Source organism: Cebidichthys violaceus, unplaced genomic scaffold, assembly GCF_023349555.1.
Source record: "Cebidichthys violaceus isolate CVI_PGR_0920_01 unplaced genomic scaffold, fCebVio1.0.p SCAF_14, whole genome shotgun sequence".
NCBI classification, from domain to species: domain Eukaryota; kingdom Metazoa; phylum Chordata; class Actinopteri; order Perciformes; family Stichaeidae; genus Cebidichthys; species Cebidichthys violaceus.
The window spans coordinates 5,236,513-5,251,318 of record NW_027176307.1 but is presented as its reverse complement, the minus strand read 5'-3'; the positions used below and the strand labels follow the sequence as shown (position 1 = coordinate 5,251,318).

Sequence of the window (14,806 nt, the reverse complement as noted above, 5' to 3'; positions counted from 1 at the left end):
TCTTCTTTTTATATCTGTTACTTATTCAGTCTCTCTGTCAATCTCTGGGGTCAACTCTGGTTTGAGTTGACCATTGCTGGAACAGTGGGAAGACAAACGAAGAAAGTTTTGTTTCTATCCAGTTTGAATGAAGAGTGCTTTTCAACGACCATCAAAGTAAAAATACTGTTTCTGTCAATAGAGTCCTGTGGCTTTGAGGAGAGCATAATAAATTCCGGGTAGAAACATCATCTAATCACTTTTTAAGTTGACATGTCACACTTGTTGGCAAACAGTTACTTATTTTAAAATCCAGTTACAAAGCAATATGATGATTCGTTTGGACTCAATTTTGCGTCCAACTGATGAATATAAGCCCAATATTCCCCCTCTGTTAGCTCTGTTTTTGATCTACCAAGGGAAATATCTGTCTCAGTAGCTGCTAAATGCTCCACCATGTTCACCAGCTAGTCTCTAACTGCGTCTGTCTGACTCCTTTTAGCTTTTATCGAGACCCAGTGAGTGAGTGGCTCTGCTCTTGGCACTCGGTTGTTAATAATTTCCTGGAATTTGATACGTGTACACGTGAGGAAACACTCCCACAAACACACAGAAATGTGTGGTCCAAACAAAGTGGCAAAACAAAGTGTTCGACCCTGGCTTCATCACTTCCAAGTGCAATAAAGCAGTTGAATTACCACTTATCAAGTGGCTGTCAAGCAGCATTTCACACATATTTCACAGGCAGGCTGATAGCCCAGTTGTGCAGCGGACGGTGCAAGGTTAAAAATTTCTTAGTCATGTGATCTCACTGTTAAAATGTATTTACCCCGCTCAGGACTTTGAATACACTTGGACGCACCATCCTGTATTTATTTGGACCTTCACCACTACACATAAATCATTTCACCTTGTTATGCTGTTTGATGTAAGGCGGCGTGACTGAAATGCTTAGTGAACAAAATTCAAACACTTAGCTAAACATTGTAGCTGGTGATAGTGTTAAAGTGTCAAAATGTCATGATCGACGGAATCAAAAACCTTTAAAAACTATGATTACACATTCACAAAAAAGGAAAACCCATGATTCTCTGCTGCTCCCACTGAAACTGCAACAGTTTCAGTGGGCAGCATAGTTACAGTTTTTTTCCCCGGTTGGATAACTATAACAGCCTTTTGAATGTGCAAATTCCTGTAAATACATTAACGTCAGCAGTGAGTCAAAAGGCTGTACAGTGATGTAACTTTTGGCTTTATCCCCCCTCAGGTCCCTGGGCCCCCTGTATTTCACCTATGGCATTGTGTTCGCCTGCGGCTGCTCTTTCTCCTACCAGCCCAGCTTGGTCATCCTGGGCCACTACTTCAAGAAGCGCCTGGGCTTGGTGAACGGCATCGTGACGGCCGGCAGCAGCGTCTTCACCATCACCTTGCCCTTTGCGCTGTCGCACCTGCTGGAAAAAGTGGGCCTCCACAACACCATGCGCGTCCTCTGCGTCCTCATGTTTGTGCTGATGCTGGCCGGCTTCACCTACACGCCCCTGCTGCCAGTCAAATCCAGCAAGAGTCGCACAGGCCGCCGGTGTCCACCCCTCAGCCAAATCTTCAACCTCAATATCTGGAGGTCCTTGGGGTATCGGATTTGGGCCTTCGGCATCCCTGCAGCCCTCTATGGCTACTTCGTGCCTTACGTTCACCTGGTAAGTCTGTGTTCTCCACGTACCTTTTTATTTGTCCGCACTCTGTCAGATTTCATTCCCCCTACCTTCACATATACTGTGTATTTATCTGTTGTTATTGTCACCCCGCTCTCCGGGCCAAAGGTCAGTTGGATGAATAACAACACGTAAATGCCAAAAGAGGAATTCCACGCTGTGATTTTCCAGTATTCTAATCCCATGTTTTGGATGTGTTTGTTGGCACGGGGGAAGAATAAGGGTGAGGTCAAGGAGAAAGCTTCAACAACACAAATATCAAAACACATACTTGCAACATGAGATTTATTAATGTGAACGGGGAGAGGAAGGGAATTCTAAACCCGAGGCATTCAGAGACGGCACGGCGCGTTACCACAAGATGGTTCATGACTCGTAGAGTGTACTTCAGTATTCAAGAATTGTTCGTTAGGGCGGTCTGAAAGCCTTTCCACACCGGGGTGGACATGGAAAGCCCATCTTTTCTAAATGTTATGCGGGTTATGTTTAACCTAAAGCTGCATGCCTTGTGCATTGGTGACGACTAAAATTGTGTTCTTCTGCAACAGCGATCTTGATGTTGCAATACTAGTCCATTCTTCATTAAAGCTGCAGTCCAGGCTCGTTATCTTTCCTGACAAACAATTCAACAGGCCTGTCTTCCTGCAACAACAATCTGGATGTTGCATAATGGTGTCAAAACCAGTTAAAGTTGACTAATATTTCCTGCCAATCAGGACTGCATACTGCTATAATGTTTCTGTAAATACAGAATTTAACCATCCCTCCTCAGTGAACAACGTCCTTGGCAGAGGCCACTGAGGATTTACCGTGTTTTGTTAAGTCTGTTCACACTGATATAGGTTAATCAAAATACAACATTCATTTTGTAAGAAATTGAAAATAATAAACAGTGATAGGCTAATTAAATACATTTATTTTTTATTATTTGAAAGTGCTGCCCCCACACTACAACTACAAATGTAGTTGATGACCCCTGTTGTAGATGATCAGACGCAGACTTTATTTGACATCTAATTTGAACCTAAGGAATCCTTTACAAATATTATTCATGAGATCTTTGTTTTAGACAATTATGCCAACGTTTTGCAGAATATCTCAAGATCTAGACAAAAAAAGCAAAACTCTCCTCATGAGGCAAGTGCTTTTTTTTTTTATTTGGGTTAACCAACCCTTTAAAAGTTGACTTGATAGCCTCATGGTCTGTAGACATCGAAATGGAATGTATTCCAGCTAGAAGCGGAGACTCTTTTGCTGAGTTTAACTGTTTACATTCTAAAGCCTGCAACCGCTGCAGCTTCCTAATTCCCTCTCCGCAGCACGTGTCCACATGAGATACTTCAGCTGTGTGGTCCCGATGAAAGTAACCAAATATGACAGGAGAAGCTCAATCTACAGTTCTGTAAACAGGTGTCACTTTCCCCCTGAATCTCCCTTCATTCCGGCTACGAGATGGGAAGATATGATGTTGGAGAAAACATCTCCTTTGGAGGGCTGGGGGAACACAGCCAGGACGCATTGGACTGACTCAGGAGGCGACTGTTTATTTGGACACGATGACTCTGGGATGTTTTCCCAACACTTCTCCCGTGTCTGCTACTTAGACTGGGACACCGCGGGGGGGGCGGCTGCAGCCTCAGCGCCACCACTGCCCTTATGGCCCGAGCATCCGTCCTACCCTAGACACAGAGGCTCCCCCTCCTCCCTGCTCTTAAGGCCACTGCGTGGGAAGAGGAAGGAGGAAAAAAAACATGGGTCAAAGCAGCATATTGTTCAGCTTTTCAGGAAGGGAGTCCCATCAGGCCCTCAAAACCCTCTGCACTCTTTTTCTTTCCCCGGTGTGTCTGCGTGCGTCACTCACTGTGGGTCTTTTGCCTTTTTAGAGCCACACTGCCACAGTTCCGTGGCTCCAAATCCAGCTGTACATATCTGAAGACTGTACAAGTGTAAAGTCCACACACACTTGCACACACCTTTCCAAGTATTGCTGATTAGAGATAAGATGTTGTGCTCCAGGTACAGCTGTGTTTGCCCTGTGCGTGGGCTGATTTAAAGGCGTGGTAGTGTCTTTTCTGCCTACTTTGCAAAAAGAGCATATTGATGAACAGCACACGAGAAAGTTTGAACGTCAGCCAGACAGATAACTCATGTCCCCCCCTACAACAGATTCACATTAGCGTCAAACAGAGTGTTTTTTGTCGTTAAAAAGCTTGTTCTACTTGAAAAAGAAGTTTGTTTGAGTGTCTCTAACGAGGAGCACCTGCAGGGCTGCGGTGTGTTTGTGTGGGCTGGAAGGGAGCTGGATGTTTAATGAGCATTAAACAGCCGAGGAGGGAGAGCAGAGGGCATGTGGTTTGTTGCACCGTGGGGCTCTGAAAGGGAAAACTCAAAACCCCAAAACACACTGGTAAAGCAGCTTTAAAGATTGGTGATGTGGCAGTTTTTTTTTTTTTTATCTTGTTTTTCTTATTTGTGTGTTTAACTGAATGTAGAACGTCTCATTAATTCCAGCAACTATGGATTCACTAACAGCAGGAGAAGCACAGGTGTTCCTGATAACATTAATGAGCGCTCTGCTCCATCAATAATGGTATTAATTACACCTGTTGTGAGAAAGCCCTACTGTGGAGTTTAAAGGAGTATACTGGCAGATAAAGGGATAGTTTGGATGTTTTGAAGTGGGGGTTTGCATGAGGTACTTACTCATAGTCGGTGTATTACCCCCAGTTTGGAGAAGCAGACAGGAGTACTGCTGTGGATGGGGGCGGCAGCAAAACTTATTTTAGACACCTGAAAAAGGCCCACCTAAAAATAGTGTGTAATTATAATATTTTCAATGAGACAGCAGTTTCCGAGGGGGAACTGAAACCGGTGTGTCCATATATGCTCTCGCCAAAAGCTGTCTCCAGAAACAGTCTATGTTTCTGACAGGGAACTGAGTTATCTACGCTCTCGCCAAAGTCACCAGACTTCATTGGAAAAAAAAATATATTTTACCACGCAGTACAGGGGTCCTGCTGGTCTACTGCTGCCTTGATTGGTTACTTAGTTAGTCTTAGTGTGTGACTTGGGTGAATTCGAACTAACCAAAGTCACACAATATCACAAAAAGACCAACAATCCCCACGTTCTGCAAGGTAAAATAGTCGTCTTTTCCAATGAAGTCCGGTTACTGTATATTACTGCGACAGTATAGATAACTCGGTTCCTGGTAAAAAAAACAACAACTGTACAGCTTTCTCACAGCACGGTAAACCAGCAAAAATATTTTCAATATAGCGTACACTTAAACTGATAGTTTTTTTTAGGTGTGCCTTTATTTTCAGGTTGAAATGTGTTTTGCTGTTATCCGCAGCAGCAGCACATTAATTTGATATTGTGCCAGAACTTCATGTCTGCTGAATATGGATAAGTACGTCTTGTGTAGCAATAGTCCACGGGTTACATCTTAGAGAAGGAGGCAGTTACAAAAGCAGTTAGAAGTTGAGCCACTGTGCCTGCATTTAAATGTGTGTGTGTTTAATCACGTTTCACATGAATGTGTGCTTGTGGTTCCGAAAACATGAGCACAGTGACCTCAACAACCTCAAAAAGCAAGCCGACAAACTACGCCCTGCTGCAGTCGTTTTGCACACTTTCATGCAGCTTTGTTGAGCAGCTCAGTTTAAATAAAAATGCCCTTTTCCACAAATATATATTCGTTGCAGGTTTTTTTTGCCAGCCACTCAGGAGATTGGTAGAAAAAATTGCCACATGTATTATCTTTTTTTAATTTTAATTTTTTTTGTCAGAGTACAGTAATGTGGGGGTGACTGTAGTGTGTGGAGACAGACAGATTGTTTCCAAGGGTTGATCAGCTCGTGTTTAAATGCCAAAGCCCCGTGACGAACTCGTGCACGATACAGGTTCACACAGGTAGTAAAGTTAGATAAGCACTGCAGAATCTATAGGCGCATCTAATCTGTTTGAAGACAGTGAACACATGAAACCGCACCATCCTGCAATCTCGCAGGAAGCCTCGAATACATAACAGACATTATCGATGCAGCATGTGAATGAGTCAGAGTTCAATAGGGAATGTCTCTTTCTGAACATCCAGCAGCGTTTACACAGAAATGACAGAGGGATGGTGTTTTATAGATTCTTCTCCTCGTGTCTGTCCAGTAGTCAAACAGTCAGACATCACAGCAGAGGAACTGTCCGCCTCATAGATATGACTATCCAGATCTCTGTCGGATCTCTGAGTTCTTGCCAATAAAATGTATATTCTTATCTAGAATTTAAACTGGTAAATTACTAAAAAACAAACAAACAAAAACAGCAGTGTGAGATCGGGAGCATCAAAGTTATGCATGAGAAACCAATCAAAAAACAACATTCTTTATTGGTTCCCTTTTTCCAGTGACTGAGGAGATATGTGGACACCACTCACTGCTTTATGCCTGCATGGTAATGATACGCTGAGAGGGAGTAGTCAGTATTACATGACAACATCTCCTGCTGGGAGAATGCCAGTGACATCGGTCATGTCTCTTAAAAGTCACCTGTGTGTGTGTGTGTGTGTGTGTGTGTGTGTGTGTGTGTGTGAGAGAGAGAGAGTGTGAGTGAGTGAGTGATCAGGTGCAATTATGCACACACACTGAGCCACCAGCTTCTTGGATGCTGGAAGCTCCTTCGAGCGGGACACTCCTGAACACAGAGAATGCTGTTGTGGCGTATTGACAAAGACAATAAGTCATCCAGAGATCTTTGCGAATGGATGTGTGACTTGCGGGGGGGGGTTTGGGGTTATAGCAGCAGCAGACAGACAGGCCCTTTGAGCAGGACTGCTGTCTTCCTGGAGGTAGAGGTGGCTGGCAGGGCTCCACACGGGGGGCCCTGCTTTTCTCACTGGCACTCAAACTCTGGGCCTCACAGATTGGCGCCTTGGGGGTAGAAAGAGGGACAAGTACAGCAAGTACTGTAATGTGGAAAAAGAACACCTGGGCTGCTTTTCTAACAGGCTGCAGTGGAATCTAACATTCACTGGCAACAGAACCGAAAGATATAAAAGAGGTATGTTGAAATACGGACATGTTAGATAAGGCTTTGACATGGCAGCATCAACTGCAGCATCAACTGGCTTGGTTTACAGTACCAAGTACTGGCTTGGTTTACAGTACCAAGCAGTGGAATCACGAAGCTGGCCTCAACACTGCCAAACACTTCAAACCCCCACATGCATATACAACTTGTTTTCTGCAAAAAGGAATGCTAAACACTGCTACCCATGCAAGTGAAGGCTCACCAAATACTCCGTTGATATTCCTCTGGACAGTGTGAAAACATTGGGTAATGAAAGATGTCTGTTCAGAAATACAAGAAACACTGGTTCCCTCACAACTCTGTGCCACTGAAGGGAAGTGATTTCCTGCTAGTAAACTGCTGCTGTGGATGGCATTATGAACTCCAAGGCTGTTGATACTGTTAATCAACATTCATTTCCATTGGTTCTGATGATCCTGGTTCAGATCATGTTGTCGTGGTTTGAGTTTACTTACTACAGATGGTTTCCAATCAGGTCCCCAGATGATGGATGAAGGTGTCCCTCAAGGACCAACACTAGGCCCCCCCCGCTATTTTCTCTCCACATAAATATAATATTTACTTTTTATGCTGACAAAACCATCCTGTATGACAACTCTACGTCAAACCTTCTGCAGGTTACAGAGCTGTGTTAAAGGAATACTTCACCCCCAAAATTACCATTTGTGTATCAATTATTCACCCCATGTTACCTTGGGTCCTTGAAGAAAACATTTATCCTGCATGCCTCCACAGCAAACAAAGAGTCGAAAAACGGAGGAAAGTCTTGATGAATTGAAGTGAATGGTGACTGAAGTTTTGATCCAAGTCTCAGTTACTTGCCCAGCTCACTGCTTCCCAAGAAGTCAAGACTTTTCGCTGTTTTTTTGATTCTTAGTTCACTGTGGAGGCATGCGAGGAAAAAGTTTTCTTCAAAAAATTAAAGGCAACACATGGTAACTGATATACAAATGGGCATTTTGTGGGTTAAGTTTTCCTTTTAAGCCGCTGTGATTTGTGATGTTGGGCTATATAGATAACATTGATTTAAAGCATTTCACACTTACCTTAAGGCAAATCTCATCAGTACAGAACAGCATTATAAATACTGAGGAATTTGATTAGAAGCCGTGTTGAACACCTTACACCAGACATGATGTAATTTTTTATTTATTTTTTTAATTAAAAAAAAAAGTAAAGTTATACTTGAAAATTAAAATATCCCCATGGTCGATATGAGGTAGAAAGTTGAAATTAGGAGATAGCATGTTGTCTGTGTGCCGACATATCACAACAGGTGGACAGGAGAGGGATCAGCCCGTAAAGCGGTTTTCCAACAAGTGATTGAGTTGAAAATGATCGACAAATAATCCCAAAATGTCCACAAAGAGAAAGATGAATGCAGAGGGAAGAAAATGTTATGAAAGATGGGAAAGTGAATACATGTTTGTTTTTCAAGGAGAAAAAACAGTCTGTCTTCTGTGCTATGAGGCAGTGTCTATGATGAAGGAATACAATTTACGTCGGCATTTTGACACCAACCACGGGGCTAAATTTAGCCTCCAAGAAAAAAATGTAATTGTCCAAGAATTAAAAGGCAGACTGCAATCGCAGCAGAATATATTTACAAAAGCTACAGCCCAGTGCATGCTTAAAGGTATGTGAGCAGGTGAGCTCCAACCAGATACAGACTTTTACAAATGTCAGTTTGTGAAGAAACACCATCGCAGACTGAGTTCAGGAACTAGCAGCTAATCTAACAACACAGCTAGCTGAAGAGACGAGCAGTTACTTGTCTTCTTCATTAGCTGTTGATTAAAGCACAAACAACACGGATACATCATACATCTATCAGTGTTTATAAGAGGCTGAAGACAGACTTGACTGTCAGTGAGGAGCTCTTGGATGTAGCTGCATGAACGGGACGACGATGGGGACATTAGCGATGCAGAGAGGTGACAAAAAAAGCTTTGAACAAAGTTAATGTAATAACTTGTGCTTGATGATATTTGTCTTTGTTATTTTCTTTAAAAGTTTGATGTTTGATAGAGTAATGTGGGTTTCTTAACTTAATTAAAGGATTTATGTTATAACAGAAATGTGCTTAAATATATTTTTACATTTTTATAACTGCATGTACAATCTTGTTACACTTGAATAAACAATAATCAAATGCAGAGACAGTTATTTAACAATATGTTAGGGAGTAGTTACAGTTATACAGTCTTACAGTTACAACCGGCCCTTTGAGGGAAACCATGATGCTGATGTGGCCCGAGTTGAAAATTAGTTTGACACCCCCTGCCTTACACTAAAACCACAAAATTCAGATTGGATTATTTAACACCAACATGTGTTGTTTCTCCACTTAACACTACCCCTAAACCACTGAATGTCGTTTACATAAGACAAGACAGCTGTCACTCTCATGACAGTGACATAAAAATGTCACCACTGACCTCTATGGGCCTCATTTTCTCCCAAACTTCTTGAATATATGAAGGTGAAGTGATCTCCCCCACTGTAGTTGGTTTTTCCGTTTCCTCTTCTGCATTTTTAACATTCCTTTTTTGTGTGTCCCGGGTGTTACTCTGGATTAGAGCCATGAGACAGCTGTGTTCATCTGTTTCCTCTCAACTGTCCCTTAGATGAAACACGTGGAGGAGCGTTTTGGACCGGATGCCAGTAAAGAAGTACTGCTCATGTGCATCGGCATCACGTCCGGCGTGGGCCGCCTCATCTTCGGCAGGGTGGCAGACTACGTTAATGGAGTCAACAAAGTCTACTTGCAGGTCAGTGCCAGGCCTCAGAGTTTAAGGAAGCAGACTTTACTTTCCGGCTCATACATTACTGGTTCAACCAGTATGGCCTGGCCGTACTTTTGAAGCATTTGAAAAGCTATTTTTTGTATATTAAAGCTGCTTATAGTCACCAATTCATGCTAATATTCAAAATATTTAAATTCCAACTGAAATTGTACTGCATTTTTTATATTTGACATTGTTTTATACTGCAAAAAGGGATGACTAACTGTGATTTCAGTGAAACTTTAATTCCCCTAAAACAGCCATAGATGATTGAGTGAAGCTCCTGTAATATTAAAATGCCAAATCCAAATGAACTTGAACTTGACAGGAAACTTTCATTAAAATCCCCACATAAAGATTATTAAACGGATGTGAGTTCAACCCCTCCCTCCTGTCCCCCCAGGTGACCTCCTTCTTTGTCATCGGCGTCATGTCCATGATGATCCCTCTGTGCGACATCTTCGGCGGACTGATCGCCGTGTGCCTGCTGATGGGGCTGTTTGACGGCTGCTTCATCTGCATCATGGCCCCCATTGCCTTCGAGCTGGTCGGGGCCGACGACGTCTCCCAGGCCATTGGCTTCCTGCTGGGCCTGATGTCTGTGCCCATGACCGTGGGACCCCCCATCGCAGGTAATACAGGAGCAACAAGCCACTGGATATACTGTATGGATATACTGTGTGGTGCCGTCGTACTGAATATGTTTAATTAGGCTTTCCCTGCTGTGATCAGCAGAATATTATACTTTATTGTTTATTCCATCACATCTACACCATTGAAAAGCACAGACAGAAAATGTTTATTTTCATGAAGACTAAATCATACAACTGAAAAAGGCAAGTAGGCAGTAAGCAGTTGTCATTTCCATTAGTCAAATGAAAGCATTATACATTTTTTTTAGTCCATCTTTTAATGACTAAATTGTGTATTTGTCTTTGTAGTGAAGTCAGTCTTTCCATAATTATTGTGAATCTCATTCATAATATACTCTAAAGGCAAATTTCTATCGTTGGTGCAGCTGTTTTTAACTGTTTTCAAGTTGCAGAAATAAAAATGTTATTTTATAAGACCGCTATTTCTTTCAGAAGGTCTAAATCTAATTTTACTATCATACTGAAGATGTCATTTTAAAATAACCATAGTGGCCAATCCTGTGAACAGACCCTCAGCATTCAGCTCATAGTCACTCTCCTGAGGGAGAAGAGAATAATCATACATACTACATTGTACATTCTCAGGTCTTTGGCACCACCTAGTGTTCATTTTGGCATTTTGCATTTTTGGCACTGCTGAATTTGTAGGTTTATGAGCACAAACCTTATAATGTTTCAGAAAGCAGGTTATTGTCAGCTTTGTAAAATGCATGTAAAACTTTGCATGAGAGGTAAACATAATAGCAAGAATAATAAGGACTTTATTTATAGAGCACTTTTTTTTATAAGCGATGTAGCTCAAAGTGCTTTACAGAAGAATATGCAACACATTCAAACAATGGCAGATAAAGGATCAAATTAAACAAAAAGAGTGGATTCTAAAATATAGTATCGCAATAAGTGAAATAAAAAACAGAGATCATTAATAATAATAAAAATGAGAGAATTAGTAAGAAAAATTACATAAATGATAAGACAAATGAAATCTATCCACCCAGCCATCCATCCATCCATCTGCTCGCAGGTTTCCTGAGGGACCGACTGGGTAGCTACAACGAGGCCTTTTACCTGGCCGGCATCCCCCCAATCTTCGGAGGAGCCCTGCTGTGTCTGATACCCTGGGTGGAGGCCAGGCGCAAGAGGAGAGAGAAGGAGGAGGCGCTGACCAGGGACCAGGGTGTCACCGAGAAGATGATGGAGCACGAGAAGGCTCAGGAAGCCGCTCAAAGCAGAACCGGAGAGTCGGTCCTCTAAAGGCCCCGCTGAGCAGACTTAAAAGAGAGACATGCGGGGTCAGACTGAGGCTGCTGGGTACCGAGATACAGTGGGAGGAAGATTGTAATGACTGCCTTCAGTAGGAGAATGTGCCAAAGTGATGAAACATATCAGATAGAGTTGAAGTCCAGCTTAACGTGAATGTGATCCTGAAGAACTATGCATTAGATTGTTTGACTGAACTAATCTCAACACAGGCAAACTTGAAGTTTTAAATGGAAATTGAGATCATTTCTGTTTTTTGTTTGTGGTTTTTTTGCCACAAGGTGAAGAAGACATGCTGTGCTGACTCTAAATGCAGTGTAAAAGCTGCTGATGCACATCTTTAGCCAGTGTCTCTTCGGATGGCATTCTTAAGTGAAGGGATTCTTTACAGTCAGTTTTCAACACCACCATTTTGTTTTTAGATGTAGAAATGTGGCATACAACAAAGAACACATATTGGATTATACAAGACAGGAACCCAGTCATGTGTGGGAACATAGTTCCACTTGGACTTTACATATTTGCTTTGGGTCAGTGCAAATCAAACTGGTCTGCTAAAGATTTCTCCTCAAACCTGCCATCTTTATTGTCGCTTAAAGCCAAATATGTTGCTACTGTCTGGGGGTATTCTGCTCATAGTATTTAAAAAAAGAAAAGAAAAGGGACACACAGAGTGGTCTGGGAGATTTGGAGGTCATTGTTAGTTTTGGTCATGAAGCTCTGGGATTGTCTGAGCCGTACAGGTGCTCGGACACTTCAAGGAAAGCAGCTCTATGATTTTACATCCTTGTCTGAAACTCTTTACGTGTCATCTCACGACAAGGAGCTCCGTCCACCAGGCTGGATTTACCTTTTTATACAATGGGATAGATTACCAACTGGGCAAGACCCCCAAATGCTCCACGGTCACCGTGTGGCAATTCACTTGTGGTAATTGACGGCACATTAGTTTGGTAACTCTGTATGCACCACTAAAGCACAGTATAAATGTAAATGATAGGGCCTTGAGGAGACACCTGCTTTATGATGTAACATCGAGGTCCCCATGTGGCTCAAAGCCACCTTTAAGGCGTTCATTATTTAAGTTTATATTAAGCTTCCATGTTGTATATTCCCACATAAATTGTAGCTTAAATCTAATTATTATTATGAAGGAATACAAACAAAATACACAGGGAGTGGGAGGAATGGGGAGGAATAAATAGAGGCCCCGGGGCCCCATAGTCGGGCCCTGATTGTACTGTGATTGATTCACGCTGCTTGTAACCATGTGCCTGAAAATACCTCGCCAGTGTTTAACCTTAATGTCTTTATAGGAACAGTTCGACATTTTGGGGAAATGTGCCTATTCGCTCTCTTGCCGACGGTTGGACGAGAAAATCGCTACCACTGTCAAACCTGTTCATTAGATATTAATAAAAGCACCGGGTTAGCTTAGCTTTGCATCAAGCCTGGAAACAGCTGGGAGGGCTCTGTTCAAAAGGTAAAACATTTTTAACTTCCAGCTCCTCTAAAGTTCACTAGTTATATGTTTGATCTCATCAGGGGATGGAAGCGAATTTCCCAAAATGTCAAATTATCCCTGCGACAGTAAAACTCTTAGTCAGCACATAGTACTACCAGCTTTCAGTTAGGAACCTGAATATAGATACACAAGAACATACTGACATTGTATTAGTGTGTATGTCTGTTAATTGACATGAAGCAGCATTTCTTTTTAAAACCACCGGCAGTGGGACTTGTTTACTTTTCTCTCTGTAATTTGGTCCCATATTTCCAGCATATACTCTTATTGTGTGACATACATTTACAATTTCTTGGAGTAAAAAACCTCATAAGCTTCTTGGTATGTTAAGGAAGATAGAGTTTGCTCAGTAGCTGACGCGGTCCAGGTCATAGAACAACCGTTGCCATGTGGCCTCTTAAAAGGACCAAAAACCCCCCAAATAACTGGTGCATATGTAGTTCCTCACCTCTTTATAAAAGTCTATTACACATTAATCTTTTGACTACGTGACCATTAGTCAGTAAAGTCCAGTTAATCATTTATTCTGAGCCCGTGACGTTGCCCTTTGATAGAGAGGTGCTTATTTCATGTTTTCATATTGTATTTATTTTTTGTGGAGAATGTCGTGCTGCAATAGACGGGCATTTGCCTCAAGCCTTAAATTTCATCGACCTGAAGACCAAAAACATTGTACTGAAATGACAATGACTGAAAGTGTGTTAGTTCTGTTTGCTTGCTGTACGTCTCCCTAAAGCCACAGGTTGTCTGTCAGGAAGTCTCCTCTCCGTCCGTCACTCCTCACACTCTGGGTGATGCTTTAGGAAAACTGGAGGACTGGATTTCTGTGTTTTTTTCCCCTCCTCTGAAGGCCTGTGACACTCTCTACCTCTGATGTTGTACTCGTGTAGAGCTCTGCCCCGTCCCTGTTCCTCCATCAGTGGCAGTCCAACAGAGCAGCGTTCACGTTTGACTCGAAAAACAAAAAAACGCTAAATAAACTTGCGTTTAAAAAGTCTTTTAAAAAAATGTATCTAGCTGTCCAAAAACGTTGCTCTTTAATGAAGCGCTTGCTGCTTGGAACCAGAAATGCCTTCTTTTTTTTAAAATAAGCATGTATTACTATTCTCCCCGCTAAGTATATATTTTATATATTATAATTAAATCACATCTGTTGCCTTACAATTCTTTTTTTTTTTTTTTTTATGACCTGCATGACTGTTTAGTTTGTTTTTAGACTGTTATCCTTAGAATTTATTTGTGCATTTGCTGTTATTATTTTGCCTCTCATATCTAATCCAACAACTGGCTTTGTGCATTTTGTTTTTACTTCTGTAACGCTTTGCTGCAAGAAATTAATAATTTTTGATATGCTTATCTTGTACCCAAAATGTTTTCTACTAAAATATTACTATTTCCTATATTTCTTATCTGCTGCAGGATGTGCGGTGAACTACAATATATGCAATGTAATATTATGTAAACGCAATCAGCATTTCAGCATTTTCAAGGCAGTAAAAAAGAAAAAATGACTTTCTCTTAATTTGTCTCTCCAATTCTGTGGCTGGTAGCTACAGTATGTCATCACTGAGTTCACACACAAGCACTAACGATCAACTTCTGTCACTACGAATGCAAAGCACAGCAATAAACCGATAAACAGCCCAGAATATGGGGCTAAGTGCAAGTGCAGTAAAACTAAACATGATTCAAGGTTCGTTTATTGTCATTCTACAACACAGGGTTGCACAATGAAATGCGGGTTGTAGTCCCTACAAAAGGGACATAAGGGACATATTTTCCCTACATATTTTTAACAGATATTAA

At 41.7% G+C, this 14,806-nt stretch overlaps 1 protein-coding gene across 1 annotated transcript in view; it reads left to right on the top strand.

Annotated features, from left to right (window-relative positions):
- The window catches only part of slc16a10 (solute carrier family 16 member 10), a 33,325-nt gene extending 18,814 nt beyond the window's left edge, over positions 1 to 14,511 (top strand). The window contains exons 3-6 of the mRNA XM_068708581.1: positions 1,247 to 1,676; positions 9,404 to 9,547; positions 9,966 to 10,194; positions 11,240 to 14,511. Coding sequence (XP_068564682.1) covers positions 1,247 to 1,676; positions 9,404 to 9,547; positions 9,966 to 10,194; positions 11,240 to 11,469 — 1,033 coding nt within the window. The 3' untranslated portion in view covers positions 11,470 to 14,511. The remainder of the gene's footprint in view (positions 1 to 1,246; positions 1,677 to 9,403; positions 9,548 to 9,965; positions 10,195 to 11,239) is intronic.
- Positions 14,512 to 14,806: the final 295 nt, after the last annotated feature.